Source organism: Oryza brachyantha, chromosome 4, assembly GCF_000231095.2.
Source record: "Oryza brachyantha chromosome 4, ObraRS2, whole genome shotgun sequence".
Lineage (NCBI taxonomy): Eukaryota > Viridiplantae > Streptophyta > Magnoliopsida > Poales > Poaceae > Oryza > Oryza brachyantha.
Genome location: NC_023166.2, coordinates 21116255 through 21138535, shown reverse-complemented (window position 1 = coordinate 21138535; position 22281 = coordinate 21116255). Strand labels below are relative to the sequence as shown.

General features: G+C 42.3%; 3 protein-coding genes across 3 annotated transcripts; 2 read left to right on the top strand and 1 right to left on the bottom strand.

Moving 5' to 3' along the window:
- Positions 1-589: 589 nt before the first annotated feature.
- LOC102707584 (E3 ubiquitin-protein ligase AIRP2-like) lies at positions 590-3296 on the bottom strand. The gene is made up of 6 exons (XM_006653821.2): positions 2903-3296; positions 2462-2612; positions 2299-2365; positions 1968-2205; positions 914-1115; positions 590-832 (listed from the first exon to the last, which is right to left on the bottom strand). Exons 1-6 carry the CDS (start codon positions 2965-2967, stop codon positions 803-805), a joined length of 753 nt encoding a protein of 250 aa, XP_006653884.1. The 5' UTR covers positions 2968-3296; the 3' UTR covers positions 590-802.
- Positions 3297-9789: 6493 nt separating this feature from the next.
- LOC121054214 (CBS domain-containing protein CBSX5-like) lies at positions 9790-11033 on the top strand. Its single transcript, XM_040523264.1, has 3 exons — positions 9790-10100; positions 10181-10670; positions 10902-11033. The coding sequence occupies exons 1-3, from the start codon at positions 9790-9792 to the stop codon at positions 11031-11033; spliced, it is 933 nt and encodes a 310-aa protein (XP_040379198.1).
- Positions 11034-15196: 4163 nt separating this feature from the next.
- Positions 15197-16683, top strand: LOC102721357 (stem-specific protein TSJT1). Its single transcript, XM_006652971.3, has 3 exons — positions 15197-15617; positions 15724-15967; positions 16062-16683. The coding sequence occupies exons 1-3, from the start codon at positions 15406-15408 to the stop codon at positions 16380-16382; spliced, it is 777 nt and encodes a 258-aa protein (XP_006653034.1). The 5' UTR covers positions 15197-15405; the 3' UTR covers positions 16383-16683.
- Positions 16684-22281: the final 5598 nt, after the last annotated feature.

Sequence of the window (22281 nt, the reverse complement as noted above, 5' to 3'; positions counted from 1 at the left end):
GCTCTCTATTAAGACGTTTGTACTAGAAAGCCTGTAGAAATCTCTGTGAAGTTACTACAATAGTAGATGTACCAAACGGCTATGAAATACTAGGAACTTTTCATCAGCCAGTCTTTCTGCTGCTAACTGGTCCTCCTAAGGGCAAGTACAACAGTATAGATAGTTATTTTTTATTTAACCTGCTAACTGGTCCTCGTAAGGACAAGTACAACAGTATAGATAGTTGTTGTTTATTTAACACACAGACAGCTAAATAGACAACTTATACAATGACTTATCTATTTGTTTGTCTATAAAACATTTAATTTATCCCTTAACACATAAATTAAGGTAATCAATAGTACTAATGAATAGATAAGCGCAGCGTACAACAGTGCTAGCGGTGTCGGTTTGACATTAGAGCACACACCCTTGCCGTCTCTTCACAAAGACACTGTGGTCGTCTGTTAGATGGAGAGGGGTTTATTTGTAAATTTCATAACATACAGACAGTTTAAAGACAGCCGTTGTACATGCCCTTGGCTTTTCAGCAACAATAAAACCTGTAATAAGCAGCAGAAACAAGGTTGCTGGTAATGAGCAAAAAGAATAAAGAAACTGTCACGGTGTTCATATAAGCATTTAAATGAGCATGTACTAAGAATTCTCATTAAGAGTTTAAAGTAGAACACAAGGTTTTCCATCCCTAAACTTTTTCCACTGCATACTATAAATCTGTACAAGCATTTACAACATCTGACCACAGTATCCCCTAGTCAGAATTCAGAAGGTATCTTGTCAAAGTTCATAGTCTGCTCCTGGGTTAGCCACATCCTAGGACAAGGAACATCCTCTGCATGAACCAATAAAGACATCCGTCACTCTCCAAAAACAATTATGAGTAGGTCATTATGAGAAGCTCTAGTTATTTTACATGAGAATCATAGGCATAGAAGATGTTATCCGGTGCAACGAGAGGCAGCTTCTCAATGTACATAAATAGGCGCCTAAGGTTCTCTCTAGTCACCGTTGCAATGTCAACAACATCTCGGTCATCTGTGAACATCCACAGATCACCAGAATTTACTCTTTTGAGGCTGTCACGGCAGAAAGGGCAGGACTGAGATCTTGAGCGCCTGCAACAAGGATAGCACATGGTTCAATGAATGCAGCAATATCTTGGTAACAGATAGTTCAGCAACCAGTGACCAGGTAGTAATTCATATAGCAGAGAAGATATTCTAAAGATTATGTACTCAAGGTATAAATTTATATGTGCATTCTTTGCATTCCTTCTGTTCATGTAACAGATAGGGTATTTTGTACATTAACATTCATACTAGAGTTACTGTCATACAATGTGAGATACTACATTCTTGGCAGCAGAAGTTTTACAGCACTATATAAACAGAAGTGCAGGAGAATATGAAATTGAAGTGATGTTCTTATGGTTATTTGTCCCTTCATAAGGGGTCACTTGCTTTGTTATAATACCATAAAAGGGCTAACAATAGTTGTCTTGTACTGGTACTTGCAAACACAAATGATCAATGGTTACAAGTATCTGTTGTGCTTTCGCCTTTCGCACGAGCTAAATGACTTCTCAAAATAAAATACAAGTGTCTCTGGAAGAACAGTCCAAAGAAGAGTTAAGCATAAAACTGACAAGACCCTTGCTGTCATGACTGAAAAATAAGCAATGTCTTGCTGTAATAATCAGGTACAGATCTATTAATGAGGTTGCAGCATAGCACCATCTAATTTATTGTGCATAGCCATTTCCAGAGTACAGTACAGCATGCTGCTATTAACTTCTCACAACGAAATGCACAGCTAAATATGTTCAACATTTTACTGGTGTTTTGACTAAACTACCCTTGAATTGAACTAGACAAATCTCAAAATGTTGCCAAGGAAACTGCATCCATTAATCATTAGTGCTGAACACGAACAAACAATTTTTGGGATTGAAGGATTAGATTTCTCACCATTGACGGTAACACTTCATGCACATAGCATGGCTACAGTTGGGCAACACAACCTTGTTATTCATCTCCATGCAAATACCGCACTCTTCTTCTCTTTCGACATCAATCTCAGAAACCTGCCTCTTGTTCTGATCATCATCTCTCCTTCTGTATCTCTCGGTACAAATTGCCTTCTGCCTCCGGTCATCGATGTCGCTGATACCCTTGTGTAGTTGCATCAGTGAGGGAAATATAACAGCTGTAAACAAAGAAGGCTAATGTTAACACTCCAAACACCTCACAGCTGTGGACACGAGAAAAAAAAATCAACTCAATTTTTCAGAGCATTTACCATAGAATTCCCGAATGCTTGCTTTCCTTTCATGAGTTGACAGGGTGGTCGTTCCATCTACATAAACCTGCACAACGAAGCAGCCTAAAATTCCTTTAGAAAACAATCACGACGAGACGCAATCGAAAATCGAATTATGAACTCGCATCACACAGAACGCAACCTTATAAATTAGAATCCTCAGCAGCCCAAGAGCACCGGCGAGGCTGCAATCCGTCCACTGCACCAGGAAGAGGAAGAACTGCGCGGCCGGGCTGTACGACATCCGCATCTGGAGGCAAGCCCCGTCATAATCCCTCGAGAAATCCGAGGCCCTGTCGAATTCAACCACTTCCCACTGTGAATGGCGTGCATCAACTCACCACCGGATTAGTGTCAACTACCTGGCACTGCACCATTCATGCGCAAAGCATGAACTCCTAACTATCTGTCGCCTACTCGTCACCTAGATGCTTCAGCGATTATTAGATCTGTCAGCACGCACGCTACGAGTCTAGCACGAAACCAACTGCGACAACGAAAATGTTGGGGGGAAATTTGCACATAGTACGATGAAAAACCTCGGAAAAGGCGAGAAAATTTCGCGGGGGTGGCGCACACTCACAGGGTGTTGGCGTGCTGGATGTCCGCCTCGAGCACCTTGAGCGAGTCCTTGAACGACTTGCGCATCCTCCTCCTCCTCCTCCTCGTCTTCCTCGCCTTCCCCCAGCTCCCGCCGCCCCAGCGCTCCGTGCAGCTCAGCTCGCCACCATCGATCGAGCCGAGCCGAGCCAAACCGCGCCCGCGAGAACCCTCCGCTGCTCCTTGACGGCGACGTGCGTGACGTAGCACTCCAACGAAAGCCTCCGGGCCTCCTCCTCCTCCACCTCGGTGCGGTGCGGTGCCGCCCGCTTCGTCGTCGTCTTCCACTTGCGGTGGTATGCTTTTTTGTTTCCTCCTCTCTCTCCTTCGCTTCGCTTCCGCTTCTATTCGTTGCGTGCGCGGAGCGGGAGGAGGGAGAGAGGGGCACGCGTCCCAGGGGGAGGAGGAGAGACCCCAAAAAAAGGCCCAGCTGACATGTGGGACCCACTGTGGTGGGCGGCGTTGGTGTTGGTCTGCGCCCCTGTCATGACACGTGGGGTAGGGCTTAAGGTGGGGCCCAGATGTCATTGGGTGTAATGCAGGGAGGTCGGAGTGGATGACGGTGGTGGGAAAGGGGATACGGGAGGAAGTGGAGTGACCTCGGGGGCCCCGCGGTTGGACGCTCGAGGCCGCCACGTGAGCATGGTCTATACACCGACGACCACGAGAAAGTTTGGAAAAAGGTGTTGACGAATTTGCACGGCGGCTTAAACTTGAAAAAGGTTTGCCCCCCGAATGGACAAAGTGAATTTGAAAAGGGCTACCCAAATTTCAACTGTTATAAAAAAAATTATAGTGTTACTGTTTGCTTGTGTAAATATTGTGGAGAATCTAGTTGAAACAGTGTGACAGGTATTCAATATGCTCCGACGTTTTAGTTTCATTATAATTCAATATATTTTTAATTAAACAGCAACGTATATAAAATCAAGTCAAATTAGTTTCATCAAATACACCATTAGATATATTTTTATAGTATCTTTTGGAAATGTTGGTATAATTTTTTTGTAAAGTTAGCACAGATCCAAGATGTCTTGGCTTTGTTCTAATCCCGTTATATATTAGATTTTCACACGCACATTTTTCAAGCTCCTAAATGGCTAAATTATGTAAAACAATTATATGTAAAAGTTCCTCATATAATATTTTTAAATTATTTTTTCACTTTATAGTAGTTACTTTAATTGTGTATGGCCTCAAATAATTATCACGATAATCACATAATTTTTCAATCTTAAAATTTCAGCTATCTCAAACATCCATATATAACAGAATGAGTAGTATGTATTTGTGGAAAACTTATATGCATGATCTTAGCAATTTCAAAGCAAGTGCACGAAGAAGTTACAATAAAATATCCCACACCAGTTTGAAAATTAAATTTAAAATCCAAATTGTGGAAGCGGTTTAAAGTGTAATTCTGCTTACAGGTTTGTCTTAGAAGTTATTTCAGGTAGGTTGGTGTTAATTTTTTTTCCAAATATATTTTTTTCTAAATAATAACACAAAAAATTATAACCATGCAAAAAATAATAAAAATAAACCAACAAATCTATTATTTTCCATATTCGTGTACCATAAAATTGTCGTACAAACCTGCATCTATTTTTAGTCAATTTTTCTTGGTCGAACAGCAGTGTTGCTGTTATAATTAAGAAGGAGAAGAAATTTAAGCCGCATGTCGTAATATTTTGGAAAATTTTGGTATAGTTCATCCAAATTTTCTACTACTTTCCATATGGTCCAGGTGCACGGAGCGGTTGGACGGCCAGGAGATGCATGATTAGGTGCGGTGTTACGGTCATTCGTCACTCTCGTAATCGGTGGTTATGAGCTTGTTTGGGAGCGCAACCGGCCGGATTAGATAAAAAATATCCTATGTGTCGTCGTCTAGCCTCCTCTCTATTCATGATCAATGCATGTATTAGCGAAAGATCTCGTTATATTAATTAATTCGAATGATTAGATTGAGTGGGTATGCAAACAGCTGTTGCATCACCCGGCCGGTCTAAGTCCACTGTTTGAAAAAGGAAGACGAAATTAAATGGTTTTGTGAGTCCAGCTTTTGGATTGAAAGAAAACATTCTTATTCTTTTTCCGTTCGATATTTAGTTTTAGGCTTCCATTAAAAAATAGGACAGAAAAAACGTCTAAAGATACGTCGGACAAAGAATTTATGCTACTAAAAAATAGAGAACATGTAAAATAGTACCAATTCAATTGCATCACAGGAAAACATGGAGCAAAGGAAGTTTCCAAGGTGTTAACCCTTGCTTATTTTCCAATAAATTTGGCCATAGGAACACAATCCTGCGGAAAAAGTTATATTATCTTCCTAAGAATCAAAGGGGCCTATATAGGAAAAAAATATCATTAGAAAAATGAATCCCTTTAAAAATCTTTTATCAACCCTAGTTTAAACCCGAAGAAAACCAAACGGATCTTACTTTTTAAGAACTATTTGCTACGAAGAAATTTAACCTTTAGGAATGGAAAAAAAATGAAACAATCAAAATAAATACACACATCAATTCATCGAATTTTTTTCACGAGGTTTAACCGAACACAAATTTTACGACCTTTCCTGCCTACAACTTATGAAAAGAAATTTTTTTCCTTGATTTTCATATACTTCCTCGCTATAAAATTATTGGCTTTGATAGGTATCAATCCTTTTAAAATTTAAATCCTTTGTTTTTTTCAAGCTGAATAAGTCATAAATGTTTTGAACCTGATAGATGTACCAGGTTGCTACTGGTACCGCAATCGGCAATAAAAACGTACACCCTGGCTGAGTTAAGCCAAGCCGAAGAGATTGAGAAAAAAAAAAAAAGAGTATTGGTGGCAAGATAGTGGGCCGGTTCTTTGGAGACCCATGTATTGTTCCTCCCGGCCGGCCTGCTCAGCGATCATCGATCAAGGCCCAGATAATTTGGTAGCCCGGTTTATCCGGCCCAAACGTACGTCGCTCCTCCCTCTCCGACCCCAGCCAAAATGGGCGTCACTGCCTCACTTGCACAACCCCGTTCCACCCCAACTAAAAAATGCTTTGCATTCTACCCCCAACGCCTAATTAATGAATTTAATGTTTTGATATTTTTATTGTTAACAGATTATTTATATTGGTATTCATGAATATAATACATAGAACCATATAAGACAATGATAATTTATGTCAAATAATGGAACCTCGATTTATAAAGTGTCAAAAGAAAATCAAATCCCTCGACGCTAATGGTACTATAGATAAGTTAGCATTGATCGATGTCTGCTTTGGTTGCAGCTTGCTTTCTGACTTTGTGATGAGTATAGGTAGCTAGCCGGAGACTGGAGTAGTGTGCATCGTGAGGGGACACAACACAGGGAAAAGAAGAGAACGATCTCGAGTGACCATTTTGATTGCTGTGTTACTGGGTCGATTAAAGTAAGTTTGCCTTCTTTAATTATCGTGGGTAGGCCTAAAGGTCACTGGATCTGGACGGGAACATGCTCGATCGATCGAATTTGGGTCAGATAGACCGGCTAATAAGTGACCGTCCTTTTCAGATATATAAATCCGCTTCCACTACCAGTGTACATTTTGAATCGAGAAAAGTCTGGTAAATTGCAGAACTCTCACGGTTTCACCTCTCTGGAATAATCATTTCGACCGTTACTTTTCGTTTTGATGGAACGAATCTGCTTTTATATATCATCGTCGTCTTTTTGCGTAACTCAAAATTTTAATTTCTACCTTTAAATTTAAATTTTATTTTAGAATTTTCATCATAGATTATTTTTAGCATTTGCTTTTATACAACTAAGAAAATAGATATAAAAGTTATATTCACAGTTCTTTTAACAAAAGCAAAAAAACTCGTATTTTCACTGTCATTATTTGTTTTTTTAGGTAGGCATGCGAGGTGCGACAAGTAGAGATCCAGTCGGCGATGCAGTGTGGCGGCATATCTGCATTGCATGTCGGGCACCTGTCCAGGCACGCGACGCGCGTATAGGTCCATCCATGAGTGCGCCGCAGACACGCCCGGCCTCCCCTACCTCACCACCGCGTCTGCTTGTTCCGTCTCCCCACAACACCACCCCCACCACGGATTGCGTCCAGCCGAGCACACCACCGCGCGTTGGTCCTCGCTTGCTTGTCATCGATCGAGTAGTATATTTGCCACTGTTTATGTTTCTGGTTTTGATAAATTATACTTAATCTGTTTCAAAAACTTATTGTTTTGATATTTAAATCTATTTTAGAAAAACTTGCTACTCTGGAACACTGTTAGTCATATTAATCATCTCCCGTTCAATCTTTTTCCATCCTACCCTTAACTACACCTTAACTCTGTTAAACAACTTAAAACAATAAATATTTTACAACGGATGTACTCATGCACATTGTAGTGCTACTTGCTAAAATCTACGTAAGTACGTTGCCATATTTGGGGAAAGAAAAACTATTTTGAAGGTTTTAGATTTCTTACTCACCGTTCATCTCCATCCTATATTGTAAAATATTTTGGCTCCTAATTTATTTATTAATCAATGTATGTTATTTATATTAATATATAAATTTATTAATATTTATATAAATCTACATAATATTTCAAAGTTTTATAACGTATAACGAATGACCTGGCTAGCCGCATTAGTTCTCTGTTCTGCGCGCGCTGGCGCCGGGCGCGACACCGCTGCGGGCCTGCGGCCGGCGGCCGTACACCGGCTTGCTGATCCATATATGCGGCAATTTGCCTCCCGAATACTACGCTGACTACGTATTACTGTACCAGTGGTACAACTGTATATAAAATCCTCGGTCAGATGATGAAAAAAATGTCGAAAACAAACAAAATCATCGTGATTGTACCCGAAATGATAGGTGTAATCGATCGATAAGTCAAACAGATCTGTCGTCCCGTGTGCAACTAGCTAATTAATGAGCGCACAAGACATGCATCGGAATGTATTGGATCTATCAATTCAACCCCCAAAAATAAACACGCATGGATCGAATCATCAGTATTTTACTTCAGATTTACAGATATACATTATTACATTACAGCTGGCTCAGTTCAACTTTCATTGGATGTACTAGCAAGCAACCAACGCAAGTACGCACCACGTATATATGTACGTACGAATCAGAGCAACTGATCAAGTGTATTGAATTCACGTTCTTTTAAAGAAAAACCCATAATTAATTCACGCACTTGCCACGTGCATGCCTAAATCGACTGTTTGACCTCGCTGGTGATGGTAAATAATAGACTAATCTTCATTAACGAGAATAACTAAGTTGCTTTCGTTAGAATCGATGGAAAATAAACTCTTATTTTATATGAGCTCATTTCTCAAACCGCTATAATGTATTTTAAAAAAAATTATATAAAAGTTACTTTAAAAATCATATTAGTAAATTTTTTAGTGTGTAATAGCTAGTTAATTTATTATTCACTAGTGGGATTTCACGTTTTGCGTGATTATTTTCTTCTAACTATCTATGGATCGAAGCACGTGTTGCACACTCGATCGGACGCGAAACGAGGAAGACCTGTGGATCCGTCGGTTTCATGCTGGCACGTTACTACTGTTTCTCTCCAACTGCAAGGAAGAAAACGACCAATGCCTTCGTTGCCACGTCATAGTAGGCTAGCTACTTTCAGTGTGACAATGCAACGAACGTGTCTTGTAATGACGCCGACCTCTCGACTATTTAAGCATAACCGTTCCGAGCGATCAGCTCGATCAACCACACATACACACCTCTATCTAAATGATATACCATTCGATGTTGAACACTTGAATGGCATACCAAGGTGCGTCGCTGAAGCAATGGCAACTAAACCTCGGGAAAAATTAAAACTAAGATACAAAATTGAATTTACATTATGTTTATCATAGTTCAATCGAGTTTAAAAAACTACTCTGTATCCAAAAAAAATTCATTTATTTTTTTAACCAACGTCACATATATCTATACGAACCTACAAATAATAAAAATGCCCTTCATTTACAATATATTATCTACAATATTTTTAAATTTCAATGCAATTATTTCCTACTTTACCTAACTCCAGTATAGTAATTACTGAAAAATTAAGTCTCTATGTGATAAATAATGTAAGCTAAAACTACTTATTATATGGAGTAAAGAAGAACATTATGCTAGGAGACCAACAATGCTCCAATAATATGGACGGTTGTTTCCGCTACTATATTTTGAATTTTCTCAAGCAATCTTTTTTAACTGATTAACAATATGTCTCGTCAAAATATTATATAAAGATTGAAGTGGATATAAATATTTTCTTAATTTTTGAATGGTTAGTTCAGTTGTTTTACAGTTTAAATACCATCCTAAAAGCAGACAATTTATAAATTATCCAAAATAAAATCTTCAATAAAGAAGAACACCGCGCCTACCTGAGCAAATTGCGGGCCTGTTTGGGGCCTGTTCGGGAAGTTTTAGATTCTGAGAAGCAGTTGCTTGGTAGCCAGCTTCTGAGAATCTAGAAAAGCTCATAAACCCAACTTCTCCAGATTCTGAATTCTTAGTTCATTTTCTAAAATCTGTAACTACAGATTCTCAGAAGCTGTAAACCGTTTAAGATAACTTCTGGTAGAAACAGTTTTTGGAAAAAGCTGAAGTTAGGAGAACTCTCATGCAACTTCCCACCGTGTTGGCGGCAACACCATGTCTCGCTCTCGCGCGATCTCATTTCACTTGCAAGTAGTTGTCTATATATTTAGGGCGGGTTGCATTACTCCGTCCACTGAAGCACTTTTTTCCTTACACTTTTGACTGAATCTCTCAGCGCCTCCGCCGCCGCCGTTGCTGCGGTGTGCTCCACCATCCTCCTGCATGTGTTCTTGCATACTTGCATGGTGTTTGAAGCGCACGATGTGTCGGATCTCTGCATCGGCAAGCCGGCGTTAAGGTGGCTGCGGCCTTCCTCCACCGTCGCCGACGCCATCGCCGAGCTCGAGTGTGATGGCGACCGGGGTCCCGACGCGGCCGTCGCCGTGTGGGACGGGAAGGGGGCAGTGGCGGGCAGGGTGTGCATGGTCGACGTGCTCCTCTTCCTCTGCGCTGACAGCAACCTGGCTTCGACGGGAGCGGCTCTCCAGGCCACGCTCGCCGACCTGCTCGCCGCCGGCCCGCCGCCCGTCCGCCGCATCGAGCCCGACGCGAGGTCGCGCCACGTGTAACGATGTTGACTCGAACGCTGACACGTGTGGCTTCGTCTGACGAAATTGGTTGATCTGGTCACAGTGTGCTGGAAGCGGTGGATGCCTTCTTGGACGGCGCGCGCTGCCTCGTCGTGCCGATCCGGGACCGGCGGCGAGCGGCAGCGGGGGAGATGTGCTGGCTAACGGTGGAGGACGTGGTGCGCTTCTTCCTCGGCTCCATCGGGCTCTTCTCCCCGACGGCGTCGCTCTCTGTCTCCCAGCTCGGCATCGTCCGCCCGGCCACCCTCGCCGTCGCCGCCGGCGACAGGGCGCTGTCGGCCGTGCCACTCATCCGCTCCGCCCTGGCGTCGCACTCCTCCGTTGCCGTTATAACAGGTGCCGGAATCCGGCCCAGCCTCGTCGGCGAGGTTTCGCCGTCGACGCTCTGCTCCTGCGACGTATCCGTCGCGGTGGCCATCGCTGCGCTCTTGGCTGGCGACCTCGCGGCCTTCGTCCACTGTGGCGCCGCCACGTCGAACGCCACCCTCCACGACCTCAGCTGTCGCCTCCGTCGCCGTAACCTCCTCGGCATGGTCGACCTCCTGTACTCCGGGGACTCTTCGTGCTCCCCTACATTCTCCTCCTCCTCATCGTCGTCGTCCTCCTCCTCGTCTTCATCGGACGACGAGGAGGATGGCTTCAAGAACCTCGTGGCAGCGCCGTGCGCGAGGCGAGGCAACAAGCAGATCATGGGGCGGCGTCCGGCGGCGGAGGCGGCCGTCGCGTGCCATCCGGGGAGCTCACTGGTGGCGGTGATGCTACAGGCGATCGTGCACCGCGTGACGCAGGTGTGGGTGGTGGACGCCGCCGACGGCGACGAGCTGGTGGGCGTCGTCCTCTTCCTGGACGTGCTCCGGGTTCTGCGCCACCACCTTCACCAACCATCCCCAATCTAGCGAACTAATCAAATGCACTCCCTAATGAGTTAATCACCCCAATTAGCTTATTTGATTTGCATTTTGCCGTACATACGAGGAGTAAAAGTGATCGTGAACTGAGCATTTTGTGCATCTTGATGAAGCCGATAAACTGAACTTCTGAACGAAGATTGATTGATCAACGAAGCAGAGAACACCTGTCTTGGAAAATAATGCGGAGCCCACGTTTTTTTTTTCTACTTCACTTATAAACCAAAATTTAATTTTTCTAACTTAAATTTAAAATTAGTATTAAAGTTTTTACTAAAGTTTATTTTCGAACCTTATACATTTGTTTGTTGGTGGATCTGTGACGTCTGGATTGGATTCATGCATGAACTTGAATGACTGCTCATCAACTTGAATGAGCTGCTCATCGACAACTCATAATTAATTTAGATCGCACTTCCTACTTGGCAGGACTAGCGTAAATTCGGGTTGGCAGCGAGGCGAGGCGATCGAGCTACCAGATTTTGTCCGAGTTTGCTGAGATTGTTCGCGAACACACCAAATTTGATGAAAACGAGCCCGTGCACGCATGACATTTCCCCGATGTCGTGTGTGTTTTGCCGGTACTAGCCGTATGCAAGGCTGGCTGTCACCAGCACCGTCTTGTTTTATTTGCTCTTCTCGGCGTTTTGTCTCGACGCACCACAAAAGCGCACGAGGCCAACTGAGTTGTTGTGGTGTCTCTTCGACGAACACCTGGATGTCTATGGGCAGCTTTGGATTTCGTTGCCATGGGCCTCTTCTATCTCCCACGTCCAGCGGTGCCAACCTAAGTTTTTTTTTTCCCTACAAAATTAAAGGATTGGAGCCTGGCCAGCGGCTTATCTAAATTTAGTCATTCATATTTTTATTTAGATAATCATATAAACCAATTTCATCTTTCATATATCTTTGTACTCAGTAGATTATCATACATGACATTCTTCATATCTCTTTGGAGGAAGAAGAATGAACATCCAAATATAGAGCTTCTCTCCTAATATAGATTATATTCAAAAATAGATGATGAGATAGATGTTTTGTTAGAGCTCAATTTTTACTTTTCATCTAGGATGAAGAATGAGATAGATGTGCTGCTGAGGATGCTCGTAGGTCAGAATAGTATGGGCTGAAAATTTATAAATTTTTAAGCTAAAAGTTTTTAAAGGTTAAATAGGTTTGTGAAAAAACCCGAAAAAAAAACTTGGCCTATTACTATCGCTACCCACATGAGGCATGGGCCCACATAAGTGGCAACTCCGGGCCCATCTATGCTCACCGGGCTTTACTAGATTGTGATGAAATGTGGGCCGTCTAGAAGGCCTCATTCTCACTTGGGTGTTAATTTCACACTAGTATAACTACATCTATTTGACTGTGCTTATTTGTTTTGGATATAGAGTCCCGGTTTTAATCCATTTTTTTAAAATAAATATGTTCAAATGACATATTTACAAACAAAAATAATTTCAAATAAAATTTTTATATACATGTTCTTAGTAATTAAAAACATAAGTATGAAAATAAACAAGGATGAAAACATTAAAATTAATTTTAAGTTAAGGTTAAAAATTTTGATTTTGATTTCTAAGAATAAAAGTGAAGAGATTACTAGCGTTGTTTGAGGTGGACCGCTCCGGACAGAGAAAGATTCCGGTGTGATAGATAGAACATGTCGCACTGGTACGGAGTGGTAATATATTTTGTACGTTAGTCAGTAGTCACCATTAACTCTATAATGGCCGTTCGCTATTGAAGAAACCTGTCGTCGTTCGTGGCGATGTGGCAGCTGATCGCACAATGGTCCATGCGCGCGGCGATGGACAGGTCCCACCGAGCCTTTCTCCGCCGCTGGATGCTAAGCCGGGTGCACCAGTGAAAAAGCGACAGTTAATATAAAAGTTAATCCTGATCGATTTTTTTAACTGCAGCATGTAACTTTATTTAGAGAAACTACAAGCACGTAACTATGTGTAGGAAATGAGGATAAATGTGCTGACTCGTATCTCCGTCGGCAGCTCTGCCCAATCGGAGCTTCTGAAACGCACGTCTCCGAGAAAAGCTGCCGATAATCCCAACGGCGAAGGATAGAAACATACCAAATAATTCCAGTAAAACAAATGCATACAAGCCACGATAACGAAAGCGACTGGCTCTGACTTACCAGCTATACTTACTTTGCATGGGCTTGATATGGAATTCCTTCCACCAAATAAACAATGCCATCAGATGACAATTAATAGTTCTAATTTTTTAACTATTTGCAAACGCACAAAGCCACAAATTGCAGCCAGGCACTTGATTCCTTGTGAGTACATTACTGCAACACATCAAGGCGATCTATCCCGTGTGAGTTGTTTGCTTGGCTCCTTGCGACGCAGCATGCGTTGACGTCCTTCATACTGCTTATGTAAACACACGGTTTGAACTGTCATTATCCAGACCAGTAGAGGATACAGATTTAAGCAGGATTCTGTAATAGATAGAGACAAGGATTATCAAGTCTGGATAAGCGTGTGTCCGCTGTACTGACCATCCAAGATCAGCGCTACCGACCTGTACTCTACTCACGCATCCTGATCCAGTACCTGACCAGTTTAATCACCCCTAATTAACGCCACTGACCACAAATCTTGGATTGGGTGTACTAGTAAACACGTTACGTTGGTGCACTGACAAGAGAGAGAAAAAACTCTAACAACAAAAAGGTGACTCGTTGCCGAATCGGACACGTGAGAACACGTTGGTGCCGCGTCCGGCTCAACCGCTCGATTGGAGAAAAAAATAAACCGCACGGACCTTATCGCTCCGGTCCGACGCACGGTGACGTGTACCGAGCGACCATACCCCGTGCCGGCCTTATCCCTAACGCCCGGGCCCACACGCGTCGTTGCTCGGGTGAGCCCGCCCCGTCAGTGTACGGCTCGGCGCTCACCCCACCGGCGTTTGCCTCCCCAGCCCACGGGAACGAGGCGGCGCACACGTGGCAGGCGCGGCGGGTGGCGCCGTGAGGGCGGTGCGCGAGCCTACGTGGCAGGTCGCGTCCACGGGAGCGGGTGTGGCTAGCGAGCAGCGGCAGCTTTGGCCCCACGCGAGCACGCAGTTCGAGTAGGCGATGACGTGTCCGACAGGTGGTTCAGCGAGCAATAATTACGGTGATTATAATAAAACCGCTCCCGCCAAAACTAACGGCGGGTGCCCGCGGGAAGGCGGCCCTCGCTGCTGTTTCCTCCGTTTCGCTCACCTCCGGTGATCGTACTTCATAAGTAGAGCCCATTTATCTATCACGACAAAAACATGATTGTTTACGGATAAACAGAATCACTCAATTTTTAAGAATCCATTTTTGCCTCTACTAATTCAGTTTTATAAATTTCATAGGAGCGTGTTGTGTTTAGAGGATGCATAGTACTTTTATTAGATCACATAATAGAAAGAAGGGAAGAATGGATTAGTACATCCTAAATAATACTACCACTATTTTAGATCATAGTATACTTTGAATTTTTAAAAGTTAAGCCATTTTTTTAATTAAATTTGTAGAAAAATGTAGCAAAACTTTTGACATGAGACAAATTAATATAGTATGAACATATCCGCAATGTTAGATTTACTGAAACTAATTTGTTAATATTCCTATACTTTTATATAAGCTTAGTTAAATTTAAAATTTTGTCTTTGAAAAAATCAAAATATATTGTAATTTGAAATGGAAGGAGTATGATTTTGAAAAAGTTCAACGTGCATAAATTCCTTACAAAACTGTTTTCAACCCATTTATCAAATTCAAAATATTCAATTAGTTTGCTGTATCTTTTATAATCATCCCAACTCATTTCGCAAGCCAGCATCCAGACAAAGAAAGAAAAAACAGAAGCAGCCAATTGCCGAATAAACGAACAGGAGGAGTGCAGAAATAGCAAAGGCGTTGGGTCAGGTGCAGGGCACCGTGAAGGTGAGGCCACCGCACGTCGCGGTTAAGGTGGCCGGTTACTACTACTAGTGTCGCAACATCACATCGGGGTATTCCAGCGGCAACCGGTAGCAGTATTGCGTGATGATCTTATCCTCGTTTCCCGTCTCTATCCTTCTCCCCTTTAACTTCTTTCTCACATCATCACTGACTCTGGAATCAAACAGCGCGCGCGAGTAGGATATTTTCGTCCTAAAATCCGTCTATAAAGACGCGCACATCTCTATCCGCACCTCCATTCCATTCGCCAACCCGGCACGTCTCTCATCTTCGGCAGCAGCGGCTCGAGCTTGTAGCTAAGGTGGTGCGTTCTTGCGTCGTCGCCGTCCTCGGATTGATCCGGCTACCGGAGAGGAGGAGGAAGAACAGGTGTAGCGACCGGTGGCGAGAATGTTGGCCATATTCCAGAAGCAGGTGGCGCACGCTCCGGCGGAGCTGAACAGCCCGCGGAGCAGCGCGGCCAAGCCCAAGAACCCCGACGAGATCCTCAGGGAGTTCCACGCCCTGCACCCCATCGAGGCCTTCTCCACCTCCTTCGGCGGCGGCGCCGCCCTCGCCTGCGTCGCCGGCCACGCCCGCAACGGCCTCTCGGGCTACGAGAGGTAATTAATTAATCAAATCGGCCAAGGCCGGGTTTAAGGAACGGAAATTCATGGTAAGATGAACTGACCAAGATCCAAACGATTAATAATGGCGTGGCATACGCAGGATGTTCTGCGGGCTGGATGACATCTACTGCGTGTTCATGGGGAGGCTGGACAACCTGAGCAGCCTGATCCGGCAGTACGGGCTGTGCAGCCGCTCCACCAACGAGGCGCTGCTCGTCATCGAGGCGTACCGCACCCTCCGCGACCGCGGCCCTTACCCCGCCGACCAGGTCGTCAAGGACCTCTCCGGCTCCTTCGCCTTCGTCGTCTTCGACAACAAGTCCGGCGCCGTCTTCGCCGCCCTGGTAATTCAAATTAATTTCATGTAATAATTCCAAATCGAACTGATGGATTCGAACATATCGTTGAATCGAGCGCGCGTGGTGGTGGAATTTGCAGAGCACGGACGGGGAGGTGCCGCTGTACTGGGGGATCGCGGCGGACGGGTCGGTGGTGATCTGCGACGAGAGGGAGATCGTGAAGGGAGGGTGCGGGAAGTCGTACGCGCCGTTCCCGGTGGGGTGCATGTTCCACAGCGAGGGCGGGCTGAAGAGCTTCGAGCACCCGATGAACCGGCTGAAGGCGATGCCGCGGGTGGACAGCGAGGGCGTCATGTGCGGCGCCACCTTCAAGGTCGACACCTTCACCAAAATCAACTCCATGCCCCGCGTCGGCAGCGCCACCAACTGGGCCGCCACCTGGGACGACGCCGCCCTCTGATCATTCTGCTGTGCTAGCTGCTCCCCTTCACCCTCCTCGCCGATTGCCTCCGCTGATCTCTCCTCCTCCGATGTGCTTCTCCGTTCAGAAGCAGATTATTAGAGCGATATATTTGCAGCTAGCGTGGAAGCGCGCTTTCTATTTTTCTTTTTCTGTTTTGCTTTTACTTATTTTTATTTCCCTTTTTATGTATCTTGGGCTCTCGGCAATGTACATTCTATGTGGCGGGTAGCATGCCATGCATGGTACATACCATGAATGAACGATGATGAAATAAGAAAGAGTTTGCTTCACTCCAGAATCCAGATCCCCCTCATTTCTGGTTACCTACCATGCTACAATTGCATATGAATCATTTGTACTGCTAGATATGCACATCAAATCTTTGGTTGGTTCGTTATGGAATTTTTTTTTCCTGTAATAGAAATTTTGACCCTTAGCTAAAAAATCTTTTGGACCCTCACCTAAAAATGTTTATCAGCTGACTATGAATGTATTTATTACATGAAAGTTGTTATTACTTATGATAATAGCTCAAGTAAAAAATCGATGATAAAAAGAAAAGAAGTATAATATAAAGTATTTTGTTGTATTAATTAGAAGTTTGAACTCTAGCTTGGTGTATGTTTGTAGGTAAGAAAATTATTATACGTGATAACAATTTAGATTCTACGCTAACATTTATCTAAAAAAAATGTTCGAGGTGAATGGAAACAAAAGAAAAGTAAAATATTTTTTTTCTGTTTATTGTATTTAATTATACCTAATTTTAGCCTTGTAAATAAGCTGACGAGACAAACTCTAGTAGACGCAATTTGAGCAGTAGTGCATATACAGATTCCGCAAGCTATTTATTTGCGAGATTCGTAAAGTTAAAAAAAAAAAAGGAAGCCACCAGAATCGGCACGCATCCCACCGCTTGACCTGGGCGATGCGACGTTACCTACGGTGCAGTGCCGCGCATATACTTGTGTACAGCAGCGAGACGCTCGGTGGGCCGTGGGCCGAAAAGCAAAGCCCATCAAGAAACTCTGACACGCTTTCTTACCAGGCCGTGATCCCACGCTAACCGCCGCCGCCGGGTTTTGCTCGTAGTTGGGCCGTCGGGCGCCGCGGCCTGGACGAGTTGGGCCCGTGTTGGAGAGGAGTTCGAAGGCTATTTTCTCTGTCCTCTGAGGAAATCCCATTTTTTCCTCTGAATAAATCAACAGCAGCTGCAGGATTTTTATCGAGAGAGAGGCAAATATTCTCCTTCTTACAGGGTCAAAACTGAATCATTTTTCAAGGAAAAAGAAATTGGACGATTTTGAACAAAGCATCGGTTGAAAACTCTCCAAAACCACTGGCATTTCTCACAGCCTTTTGACCCTTGACTTTTCTGTGCGCCACCGCCCAACCCTGAAGAGCAGAAGCCACAGCCACAAAAGCTACATGGATATTTCAGCTCAAACGACACCAAACCTCTGAAAGCGTGTGGATGCCTGCAAATTTTGTAAAAAAAGATCAGGTCCAGACACATACAAGCCAAGTAATTAATCTCATCGCTTACTGAAACTGAAAGCGTGTGCTTCCATTTCACGCATACAAATCATCAGAGACCATTTCTCCAGATGAGAAACAGTCCATACTTAATCCAAACTGGTCCTGCTCCGTTTAAATAAGTATTTCAGTTCCAAACAACATTCCAAGAAGCATCTTTTTGGCACGTATCAGTCTATTAAAGATGCGTTTGAGTGCGACCATGGATTGCATGGTAGGGTCACAAGCTCAACTAATATGCAACGACTCGACGCTTCAGCGATGGCATGAATTATATTATATGGTTTTCTTGTCTGAATAATTCAATACTCAGGTCTAGATGTCCAATGATTTGCCCGTATTTCTTCAACCGCTCACTTCCAGAATTTTTAATTCGCAGATTATTCTCACATGTTTTAAGCTTCAATATATTCAGCCCGGACATGATTCAGGTCCAATATCGCCAGAATTTTTGGCTTATAGTAGCATTTCTTCACCTGCCCAGTTCTAGACCTAGTATTAGCTTGCCGGCGTTTCTTGGATGTTTTCAGATTCACTGCACATTTTACTGGTAAATGATAAAAGAAGCTGACTTGACAGGCAGGCAATTAGACATTAATCTCTTGTCTCTGGAAGCAAAGGACCGAGACTTGTGTGCCAATTCTCTGTCTTATGTTGTGACTAAGCAGAGAAAGATAGGCAACGATACTTGTAATTTTGAAGTTTCAGACTTTCAGTTAAAAGTCAAGAATCTAATGCCGTGTTAACTGATCACTCCCATGACCTCCTTTAATTCGTCGTAGCCTGTAACAATATCTCCTGGATGCTACATTTACATAGATGATTACTGGACGCTGATTTAATGATATTATCCCGTGATATTTTTTGTGATATTGAGTCACTTACATGTGAGATCTGTATGTTTCTAGACCCACGTGAGTCCCACATACCAGTGACTTAATGTTATCGAGAATGTCACAGTACAATGTCCTCCGGATCCATGATTACTGTGGGTGACCTATTGCTTTTTGACTACTTTAACCAGGTCAGATGGAGTGTGAACCATGAACAAAATCGTTTGCACCTGGTTGCAAGAATGCAAGAGGACATATTGTTTAAAGAAAAAACAGAAGCAGAGGAAAAAAAATCTCATCCCTTTAAAAGAAAGACGTAATTACATTGAGACAATGATACTATCTGGATGCTATAGCATTGAAGAGGAATCAAATGTCAATGGCCGATGACTTGGGTAAATTGATGTGGCCTCATGTGATGAATCACATCAGTCCTCTGCTCTTTTTCCTGTAGTAAAACTGAAGCATCGAATTTAGGCCTTGTTTAGTTCCAATTTTTTTTTCAAAAACATCACATCGAATTTTTAGACACCTAAATAAAGCATTAAACATAAATGAATCAAAAAACTAATTGCATAGTTATGGAAGAAATCTTGAGACGAATCTTTTGAGCCTAATTAGTCCATAATTAGCCATAAGTGCTACAGTAACCAACATGTGCTAATGACAGATTAATAAGGCTCAAAAGATTCGTCTCGCGGTTTCTAGGCTAGCCGTGAAATTCGTTTTTTTATTTGTATCTAAAAACTCCTTCCAGCATCCGGTCACACGTTCGATGCGATGTTTTTGTCAAAAAATTTTGGCAACTAAACACCACCTTAGTCACAAGTTGCCATTTGTTCTGTCAAGTACCCATCATCCGTAGATGCATGCAACCCAAAACCAAACTGCATCCATCTGCACGCCGGCACGAACAATAACCGAGTAGTTTATCCTAATAATTAATAAATGCAGTAATTTCTGATTGAAGCGCCGATCTAGTCATATGAACTGTCAGTTATCATGTCGGAGGACATTGCATAGAAGCTGCTGAACACAAGTGGCTAGGTTCATTTGAGTACATCTCCCATTCTAAAACATAAGTATTTTTTAGATTTAAATATTATATTAAAATATAAATATTTTTAGGAGTCAGTACTATTTGTCTCATTAATCTCTTCCTTACCAAAGATTCTACTCTTACATGCCCTCTCATCATTTTTTTTTCTTGTGAACCTTAATTCCAATTAAACAAGGTAAAAAATATTATATTTCAGGATAAAGAAGTAGTACTGAGACATCTCCCTGAATTTTTGCTGCATGCAACGGGAGATCGTCAGATCGATTTACGTGAAAAGAAACGTGGGGGAAGAGATGGTGCATGCACCAACATCACGGTCATAAAAATCACATGGAGATGCAGCTGGACTGGCACCGATAATAATGGCGCGAAAAGTAATGGAGCTGCCACTGCATGTCCACTGGATAGCACTATGTGTGCCTCTCTACCGGCAGATGACCAGATCACTACTAGGCCTTCGCGTCGAATACTGATACAGTTGGTGCACATCTCTGAATTTTTGTCCATCAAAAGGAGGTAGAAAAAATAGGGTGATTGTCGTATGGCATATTTATATTTGTAAATTAAAAATAACTTCTGGATTTTTTTACCATCCTCGAAAAGCATCCAAGTTAACAAGAATTTTAGTTATGTACCTTAAGATACCATATTTTTATATTAAAAAAGATGATATCTTGATGTACTTTTTCAAAAATAATAAAAAAACTCATAACTTATACATAAAACTTTTACATATATCCTCTTAGCGAGCTAAAAGATAAAACTAGAAATAAATTAGGATAAACTTTCCTAAAATCGACTATAAATTTAAGATTGAAAATCAAAATTTTAGATTATAAATATAAATATAAACAGAAACGAAAAGATGGATTTGAATCCACTGTCAAATTAGGCACAAGTATAACGGGGAGTAATCATGGAAGCTAACAGTGTTGCCATTGGCAGCATTAGGAAAGAAAGCTCAGGGATAATACAGTAAGATAGGGTTGGATTGCCATCAACGTTGTGACTGGGAGAGAGCGGCGATTCGATCAAAAATGTTCAACGAATCACCTTTGCCGGCCTCCGTGGGAAGGCGGCAGGCCGGCTCCGCTACCACAAGACGATTTTGTTGGTTATATGTCTTTATTCCAACTAGCCAATTCTTATTGATTGTTCAAAAATACTTATGTTTAGAGGCTGTTTCAAAACACAGAATTTTTTACGGAATTTTCGTAGTAATCGGTGAGAATGGATTATAATGATATCTATCACTCCACCAAATATCAAGTTCAGTTTTTTAAGTACTTTTTTTAATAACTGTTAGATATTTTTAAACACACGAGGGGATTAGAATAGTTTCCTGAAATCAATTTATTTCTTCCAGATTTCTCATAAAATTCGTCCATTCTAAAGGATGCCTGTGCATCACATAGATGGATGGATGGGTGTGATTACAGGATGGTGATTGCTTATCTGAACAATAAATCCAAAAGAAACGTTCCAGACTTCAGATTCAGATACGATTGATCCATCTGATGCATTATCATCTCGTGCTCGTTGCTGGTGACAACCTGTGACGGAAGGATTAGGTCACGCTGAAAAGTAGTGTTTTGGCAGAACAGAACAGGATGTACTATATTATATAGTGATGCCGTCGCAGCTATGGAGCTCGCTTATGACAAGTCACCAGTCAACAGTAACAACAATATTCATTGGATCATGGCGTGGACTCTTTCAATCGATGGTATCAGGATTGATGTACGTGTGAACATCAACAGTAACAAAGCATAATTGGTTGACAAGATGACAATCGGCCAAACTATGGCAGGCAATAGCAGAGGATGTCAGTCGTTGACTTGTGACCAGTCCGAATAGCCTACAGCAAAAAGACACAGGATCGAGCTCAGCTAAAACGGGCAGTTAAATCATGCATTAATTTGTGTTAATTAATTATCTCCAATTCATCTTGGACTTTTATATACGAAAACTTCCGAGCTAATTTTTCACTTAAGCCAAAACTTGATTATATATATATATATATATAATTTGGAATATAATTTTATGTTTTCTATTGTTGTTTATTTTTCAGTTTTTTCTATTAGATTATCAGGAACACACATAAAAATTTTATTCATAATTTTTTTGTTTAAAAATATGTCATTTAGCTTTTTCAAACAAATCGTGAAAAGATGAGGGCATTTTTCCTTATGCATGCAAATATCAAAGGTTCTGCATCTGATAACCCGTAAAAACAATTTATAGATAAATATTTTATACACGTGTTACATGGTTTAAAAGTTAATATGAAGAAATAAGCTACGTAAAATAAGTCCCGAAATCAGGTTAAACTTAAAATTTAAAATTTAGCTGCAGCTAATAAGTTCACACACAAACTAGGAGTGTTCTTATCGTTTAGCCTATGTGCTTGTAGATAAAACTTATATGTGCAAGTTATCAGCGATCCAAAAGTAAATCTCGTAAAATA

Coding starts and splice junctions, on each gene's coding strand:
- LOC102707584 (XM_006653821.2), bottom strand. CDS start 2,967: ATGCGCAAGTCGTTCAAGGACTCGCTCAAGGTGCTCGAGGCGGACATC. Junction 2,366..2,461: donor TGAGGATTCTAATTTATAAG/GTTGCGTTCTGT, acceptor TTCGTTGTGCAG/GTTTATGTAGATGGAACGAC. Junction 1,116..1,967: donor ATGAAGTGTTACCGTCAATG/GTGAGAAATCTA, acceptor TCCTTGTTGCAG/GCGCTCAAGATCTCAGTCCT.
- LOC121054214 (XM_040523264.1), top strand. CDS start 9,790: ATGGTGTTTGAAGCGCACGATGTGTCGGATCTCTGCATCGGCAAGCCG. Junction 10,101..10,180: donor CGCATCGAGCCCGACGCGAG/GTCGCGCCACGT, acceptor ATCTGGTCACAG/TGTGCTGGAAGCGGTGGATG. Junction 10,671..10,901: donor GCCGTAACCTCCTCGGCATG/GTCGACCTCCTG, acceptor GTGATGCTACAG/GCGATCGTGCACCGCGTGAC.
- LOC102721357 (XM_006652971.3), top strand. CDS start 15,406: ATGTTGGCCATATTCCAGAAGCAGGTGGCGCACGCTCCGGCGGAGCTG. Junction 15,618..15,723: donor GGCCTCTCGGGCTACGAGAG/GTAATTAATTAA, acceptor TGGCATACGCAG/GATGTTCTGCGGGCTGGATG. Junction 15,968..16,061: donor GCGCCGTCTTCGCCGCCCTG/GTAATTCAAATT, acceptor TGGAATTTGCAG/AGCACGGACGGGGAGGTGCC.